This window comes from Caretta caretta, chromosome 3 (genome assembly GCF_965140235.1).
Source record: "Caretta caretta isolate rCarCar2 chromosome 3, rCarCar1.hap1, whole genome shotgun sequence".
Taxonomy (NCBI): Eukaryota; Metazoa; Chordata; order Testudines; family Cheloniidae; genus Caretta; species Caretta caretta.
The window spans coordinates 146,978,041-146,985,971 of NC_134208.1; the positions used below are offsets into that span (position 1 = coordinate 146,978,041).

Here is a 7,931-nt window from a genome sequence, read left to right on the forward strand (position 1 = left end):
AATATTGGAAAATATACCTCTGAAAAGATCACTATTTGTGCCTGAAAAGGGGAACTGTACATTTGCTTTTGAATAGTAACATGTGATAGACATGCCTGCTACGTTAAATGTGTAATCAGAGGTTTCACTCGGTTTAATAAAATCATTAGAAATAACATATCTTTGGGTGTCTTAACATGCTCACTCTGCAATACAGTAACATAGAGAGATCTGATGACTGTATCACTGTACCTCTCTGACCAAAAGCCCAGTGTTATAATGATTATTGTATTGTCTCTGATATTTACACGGCGAGGATTTGTCAACCTCTTAAAACTCCCTAAACAAACAAGTAGAAACTCTAATGGGACCGAAGGAGGAACCGTAGCAAACATCTGGGCTGTTCCCTTCACTTTGCCAAGAGCCCTATCCTGCCCCCATTCAAGTCAACAGCAAAGTCTCCCCGGGCTTCCCTGAGCAGCCCGAGGGAACCGTTCCTGCTCTCCTCGAGGTACGCGAACGAATGGAGAGACGCGCAGGGACCTCCGGCCGAGACTCCGCACCCTCCGCCGGAGGGGACACAGCCCGGCGACCCACAGACATTTCCGATGAGGAGCAAAACCGAACAGGAACGAACTGTCCGTCCTCTCCCAGAGGAAATAGCTCACTTCTGGGAACTAACAGCTCCCTTCAGCAGGTGGCAAAGCTATCAGCCTGGCTCCCCAGGCTACAGCCCTTTCCTCATCTCGCCCGCGGCCGGGCGCCTGGATTGCCCCGCTTCGCGTTATTTCCCTTTAAACCGGTGTCAGGTACCGGGGAGAGGGAGAGCGGGGGGAGGAGATGGCTGGCGGGTCCCACCACAGGCTCACGCAATGCAAACTCCGCACGCAACTGGGAGGCGACAGGCAGAGGAGGGGGAAACTTTCCAACTTCAAAAACCCTGAAGATGAACGAGATTTTCCCTCCTGCCCCAGAAGTCCGCGATCCCGCAGCCCCGCCAGCCGTTCAGCGGGAACCGCTTTGCTAAACGTTCACCAAAAGGCAGGAACCCTCGAAGGCTCAGCCAGTCCAGACGGGTTGGGGCCAAGGGCCATTGACGAAGAGCGGGGTCCCGTAGGGAAGAGCCGGGCGGCTGCGATTTGTCGGTACCAGGCAATTCGGGAAGGGCTAACTGCGGGCTGGGGGCTGCAGCAGCTGGCGGCTTTGAAGCCACGAGAACCAGCGCCAGGAGGCTGCCCAGCCCGGCTCAGCTCTGAGGGACCCTAAATTGTCCTGTAAGCCGCTCACACCCCTCATTTTCTCCCGCAGGTTTTGGCTGCCCCATCACCCGGGCTCCGTGCGGGGATCCCACCTGGCTGGTGTCAACTGAGTCTGAACGAGGCAGGCTGCTGAAGTGCGAGCTCTGCGGGGTTAAAGCGCTTGGAAGGTTAAAACAACGCACGATGCGGGATCGGGTGCAATTGGCATTTGCCTGCACTTGACCTGCCAAGCTCCGGGTGACAAGAACCGGGGCTTCTAAGGAGTTTCCCACCGTCTGCCTGCTGAGTGCCCTGCTGGTGCTGCCCAATTGCACGGATCACAGCTCAGCTGCTGCAGGCTGCCCGGCCCAGAAATCTCTGATGGAAGCGTTTGCCAACAGGTCAGTTTTATTAGAGATTTTTTTTAAAAGCTGCCTTACCCCGTCCTCTTCCTCCCCCCCCCCCTCCACACACACACACACTCTCAAATTAAAAGACAAAATGTGAAGCACGTTTCGATCGTTGTCTAGGAGCTATTAGTCACCACACTGGTAACTGTTATTTTGGGTCTGAATGATATTCCTGGATCACTGGGGCTGTGCCCATCTCCCTCAACCCGTGCGTGCACACGGACTGTTACCAGTTCATGCCTACAGCTAATTCAAGTCAAGAAGGGGGAAATCTTGTCCTGATTTACAGGGTCTCTCACTGTTTCCTTCCAAAGGCAATTAGGAGCGTTGCGCGCATCTTCCAAAGGGACAGACGTGCGGTGACCACAGCTGGCCCCACCTGCCCGACCTGTATAGGGAAGGAGTTTCTTGCAGCTTCCTCCTCGCGGCAGCTCCTAACGGCGAGCGCATCCTCCTCTTTTCTCCCTCTCCTGCCGCGGGCACCCGCAGGCCACGAGGCAAACTTCCCCTCTCGGCCTCCCCAAACGCCAGTGGGGCTTCATTGCGGTTTTCGCTCAGCACCCAGCCCCGCGCTAGGCGCTTTCCAGGCACATCTCCGGCTCCGCCGTGACAGGATACGCATCGCTCGCTGGCGCCGGTATCAGACCGTGTTCTATTTACACGGGCCTCCCCTGCCCCTGAGCCCGACCTGATCTCTCCTTCTCCCCGCAGCGTGGCCCTCCGGCGGCTGGGAGAGGCGCTCTCCAGCATCCCGCCCCTGCAGAGCGCCCTGCTGCTGCTCCTCTCCCTGCTCGCCGCCATCCACCTGGCGAAGCTCCTCCTGCGGCAGCGGCGCCTGGAGCCCCCGGGCCCTTTCCCGTGGCCCCTGATCGGCAACGCGGCTCAGCTGGGCAGCGCCCCGCACCTCACCTTCGCCCGCCTGGCCCGCACCTACGGCGACGTGTTCCAGCTGCGCCTGGGCAGCCGGCCCGTGGTGGTGCTGAACGGCGAGCGCGCCATCCGCGGGGCGCTCGTCCGCCAGGGGGCCGCCTTCGCCGGCCGGCCGCGCTTCCCCTCCTTCCAGCTGGTGTCCGGGGGCCGCAGCCTGGCCTTCGGCGGCTACTCCGAGCTGTGGAAGCTGCAGCGCCGGCTGGCGCACGCCACGGTGCGGGCCTTCTCCACCGGCAGCCCGGCCCCGCGCCGCCTGCTGGAGCAGCACCTGCTGGGCGAGGCGCGGGCGCTGGTGGCGCTGCTGGTGCGGGGCAGCGCGGGCGGCGCCTTCCTGGACCCCTCGCGCGGCCTGGTGGTGGCCGTGGCCAACGTGATGAGCGCCCTGTGCTTCGGCCGCCGCTACGGCCACGGCGACGCCGAGTTCCTGCGCCTGGTGGGGCGGAACGAGCAGTTCGGCCGCACGGTGGGCGCCGGCAGCCTGGTGGACGCGCTGCCCTGGCTCCAGCGCTTCCCCAACCCGGTGCGCGCCGCCTACCGCGCCTTCCGCCAGCTCAACCGCGACTTCTACAGCTTCGTGCGGGGCAAGTTCCTGCAGCACCGCGGCAGCCTGCGCCCCGGGGCCGCCCCCCGCGACATGCTGGACGCCTTCATCCGCCTCCAGCAGGAGCAGCCCCGGCTGCCGCTCGAGCACGTGCCCGCCACCGTCACCGACATCTTCGGGGCCAGCCAGGACACCCTCTCCACCGCCCTGCAGTGGCTCCTCATCTTCCTCCTCCGGTGGGTGCGCTCGGGCGGGGGCCGGCTCGCCCCCGGCGGAGCGGGGCCAGCAGCTCCGAGAGCCACCGCGGGCACCCAGCGCGGAGGGGCGGGGGCTTAAAGGCAGGGGTGAAAACCGGGGGCATTTTTTCCGGGGCGGGGCGGGGGGGGGGTAAGAGTTGTGTGTAGAAGATAAAGCCCCTAATATGGGGACAACTGGTCCCCCTAGCACCAGCGGAGTGGGATGGCCGCCCAGGCTGGGGCTGCCTGTCCCTAACCAACGTCCCAACCCTTCACCTCAGCAACCAGCATGAACCGAGCATCCCTGCTAGTGCAAGAGCCGAGCTCTTCTCCTCTCCTTCCAGGCCATGAACTAGACCCCTCCGAGGGGAAGGAGGGTCGAGTGGCTTCGGGTAGGGGAGACCTGGGTTCCGTTCTTGGCTCTGCCATGGACCCGCTGAGTGATCTTGGCTAAATCACATCGTTTGCGCCTCACTTCCCCATCTGTAAAAGCGGGATAATGCTGCTTCCCTACCTCAGGGGGGTGTTGGGAGGATAAATACATTAAAAAGACTTTGAAGAGTGCTATACAAGAAATAGGTATCATTCCCTTCTTACCTACCGCAAGCGGGGATGAACCTAGAGTCCCCCTTAGTGCATGATCCTAGACCCTCTTCACTACTGCTGCTACATCATCCTGACTGCAGCTCTTTCTTTGCAGCAGCAGAACCCCCTGGCGGCTGTCTTGGGGAAGCCGAATGTGAGAATCTTCTCACAACTTTATAAAAATAAAATCCTCTAAGGGAAACATGGCAATGACCTCCCCTCTTTAAGGCAAGAGCTGCCACTAAGGGTTAAAATAATTTACAAATACAGAGCCTGATTCTGATCTTTCTTGGGGGCGGGGGCGGGGGGGAAGAGATCAAAATCGGGCCAACCTGGCTTTTTGTTGTCTTAGGCAGGGTGGGTTTATTATCAGTTTATAAGACCCAGGTATGGCTACATCCTGCTAGCTGAAGTCTAAAGAATAAAGTTGCCCCTTGCCAGTCAAAATTTCAGCGTTTTGGGAAAATATACCCCATCAGTTTCATTAAAAAAATTAATCAGTTTTCTTCTCTCCCCTGCCATGCTTCTGAAATGTGACAGTGAGGTTGTGTCACTGATCACATAGCAAGACTATTGCTTTCCCCACTCCAGTTCCTTCAAACACAATTAGATGCAGCTGTTGGAAAGGATCCATATATAAAAGCCAACTAAAATAAACAATGTTATAAACTAATAGGTCTAGCTGTGCAGAACATTTTGTGTGACATAAGACAGACAAGTTGGAGTGAATCCTGCAACCAAAATCTAATGTATTAAACATGCTCCATGAACAAATTGGCCCATTATTAGAGGTGAATGTTCAGATTGCCAGTGAGTGCAAGCATCAAACTGAACTGATCTGGTTATTAGCTCTTTGGTTCTAGTAGAAAGTAAACATAAATTAACAATCCTGTATTTGTGTGCACTAAAGTACCTCGGTTGTTCCTGATTAACTCACACGGAAGCTCTGGGAAAACTGCCAAAAACTAAAGATATTAAAAAAAAACCCAGTGCGATCCAGTAAACGTTGCATAAAGATACAGGCTGGCAAAAAGGCAACAAAACAAACTCAAAAAGTAACAGATTTTACCCGGTCAAGATCAAAGAGATTGTAGGAACAGGATATCTACTTAAACAAGAGAAAGAGTTGATGCACCGGTTTACAAACCCTCTATTATGTTATTGCTCCTATAATGTGGGTGCCTTTATTGCGGTTGCATGACTAGTGAAAAACAACCTCAAAGCATTAGAGCAGGTAGACCCCTTGGGCAGCGTGTGCATATAAACGCACCATAATATTCACCTCTCTGAAAATGATTGGACTCAGCAAAAATCTTATGGTTGGAAGAGGCATTTAAATAGCAAGAAACTGGTGTTTACCTCCTTTTCATCTCCCCGCGTTTCCTTAATCATTTGCATTTTCTGTGGACCTTATCTCCTTAGGCTCATCTACTTAGCTGCTGCTTAAAAAGCGGACATATTTAACACCTGAAAAGTAGGGGGATAATTTCTAATATTTACATAAGCTGTCTGGCATTCTAACTGGAGTACTTTACATTTGGACTTCGTTTGCCATGCAGACATATATTTCACAAAGCGATCTGACCTCAGTCCTCATCCTCAAAGGAAACTTTTACAACATTTTCAAAAGATGAGCCTGAGAGCTTAAATTCATAACTTTGCAAGACACTAAAAATCATAGTCTTAGTAAAGACACTGGATTTATGGTTTATTACAACAATTTGTAACCCACTATTTCCCCTTTTTGTCTTATGACTACAGAGGTGTTAATGGGCCACTTCACCTGGAATAGTCCCTTAGTTTAGCATAAGTAGTGCTTTATCTGTTTGATCCTTGTATTAGCTGTGACACTCTGAATACCTTTCCCAGACGTGAGGAAGAGCTCGGTGTAGCTCTAAAGTTTGTCTCTCTCACCAACAGAACTTAGTCCAATAAAAGATATTACCTCACCTACCTTGTCTCATGCAGACATACTGAGAGAGGGGGGGATACAAGAACATGAAAAGCCCAAACTTGATGAGTTAAAAATCAAAACTTCCCGCATCTGTAATGTTTTGAAGACAATAGAGCTATGTTGCTTTTAGACAGGGAAGGAATGAGGGCTTAAAAAAAAACAAACCTCAACAAGGAGATCAGTCTATTTTTTCCTCTCTCTCTCTGACATTTTTGCTTGTTTATTTTTTTATAATCTCTCACTTGGAAATCCTTCTCCAAGTTTATATAACAAATTTGGAATAATTTTTTGCTAGTGATCCGAAATACAATGCAGTACCATGAAAAGGTGTATTTTGATATGTAAATATCCACAAACAAAGAGCTCATGAACTTTCTTATTATGATAATTTATCAGATAAATATTTTAGTTTTAAAAACACTATATTACACATGGTTTAGAGCTGTATGTAGTCTCGTATGTGTTAATTCAAATACCAATGCAAACAGATTTAGGGTTACATACAGAGCTGGTTAAGAACCAGAATTTCCATTCTGTGAGAAATTCCTACTGGGGGCGGGGAAGGGGAGAAGTAATTCTGATTTAGAAGGAAAAGCTGAAATTCAAAAATTTTCTACAAAACAAAAATTCCAAAAAGATTCATTTAGTGTCATTTAAATCCATTTTGTTTCAACTTTTATATTGCATTAAAATATGTAATACATATGTGAAATATTAAATGTAATATAAAATAAAAATTTAATATAGCAGTCTAAATTAAACAAATTGAAACACTATTGAAACAAATCATTTTGACTTTTTCCCCACTGAAAATTTGTCAAAATCAACGTTTCCATGAAATACTTTATTTTGACACAACTGTATTTGCGAAAAATTGTGACAAAGTTTGAGCAGCTCTAGTTAAATACAATTCTTTCGAAAAGGAAGTCTGTTGTTTGAAAATGTAGATTATATTTGCATAGATGACTTGTATATATGTAATAAATATATTTTAAATCCCAACAGATATCCAAAGGTGCAGGTTAAAATGCAAGAAGAAGTGGATAGGATTGTTGGCAGAGATCGCTTGCCCTGTGCAGAAGATCAACCTCATTTGCCCTATGTTATGGCTTTCCTTTATGAATCCATGCGTTTCAGCAGCTTTGTGCCAGTCACTATTCCACATGCCACCACAGTCGATACCTCCATAATGGGCTACCTCATTCCAAAAGATACAGTCATATTCATCAACCAGTGGTCAGTGAATCATGACCCAGAAAAATGGTCCAACCCAGAGGATTTTGATCCAACAAGATTCCTGGATGAGAATGGATTCATTAACAAAGATCTTACTAGCAATGTGATGATTTTCTCATTGGGTAAACGTAGGTGCATTGGAGAGGAGTTATCCAAGATGCAGCTCTTTCTCTTTACCTCCATACTGGTACACCAGTGCAATTTTATTGCTAATCCAAATGAGGACTCTAAAATGGACTTCACCTATGGGTTGACCATTAAACCTAAGCCATTTACAGTTAATGTCACTCTTAGGGAGACTATGGATTTGCTAGATAAAGCTGTCCAAAGATTACAAGCAGAGAAAACAGCTACTGAAAATCATCTATCAGCAAATCTATGAACACTGACATTTGAATAAAATATATAAGGATGCTCCCGCCTCTCTCTTTTTTAGACTTAAAATAAAATAAATAATAATAATATGCTGTGCTGGTGAGCTCTTTGTAATATACCAAGTACCACAAAACACAGGGGAGTGGAATTGCCCAAGCATTAAGCAGGTCCTCTTTTTTAATTCCAGAGAGAGAGAGAGAGAGAGAGAGAGAGCGTGCCAGGGGAGCCTTATAAATACATTAAGTGCTGAAATACAGGCAAAAAATATGTGATTTGAAAGTAAATTTGTTTTTGGTGAACAGGCAGAAGAAAACAGTTATTTTAACACCCTCCTCATTAACTGCCTGGCTGCAGTGTCCTGTCCGCCACTCCTTGCACAACACGTTCCATGTCTCATTGCAGCTCTCAGCTCTAGTTTGCCTTCCAAGACTCTACATCCCAAAGTGA

General features: G+C 49.5%; 1 protein-coding gene across 1 annotated transcript; it reads left to right on the forward strand.

The window, feature by feature from the left end:
• Nucleotides 1–594: 594 nt before the first annotated feature.
• Nucleotides 595–7,524, forward strand: CYP1B1 (cytochrome P450 family 1 subfamily B member 1). Its single transcript, XM_075126999.1, has 4 exons — nt 595–676; nt 1,288–1,618; nt 2,339–3,334; nt 6,879–7,524. The coding sequence occupies exons 2-4, from the start codon at nt 1,599–1,601 to the stop codon at nt 7,489–7,491; spliced, it is 1,629 nt and encodes a 542-aa protein (XP_074983100.1). The 5' UTR covers nt 595–676; nt 1,288–1,598; the 3' UTR covers nt 7,492–7,524.
• Nucleotides 7,525–7,931: the final 407 nt, after the last annotated feature.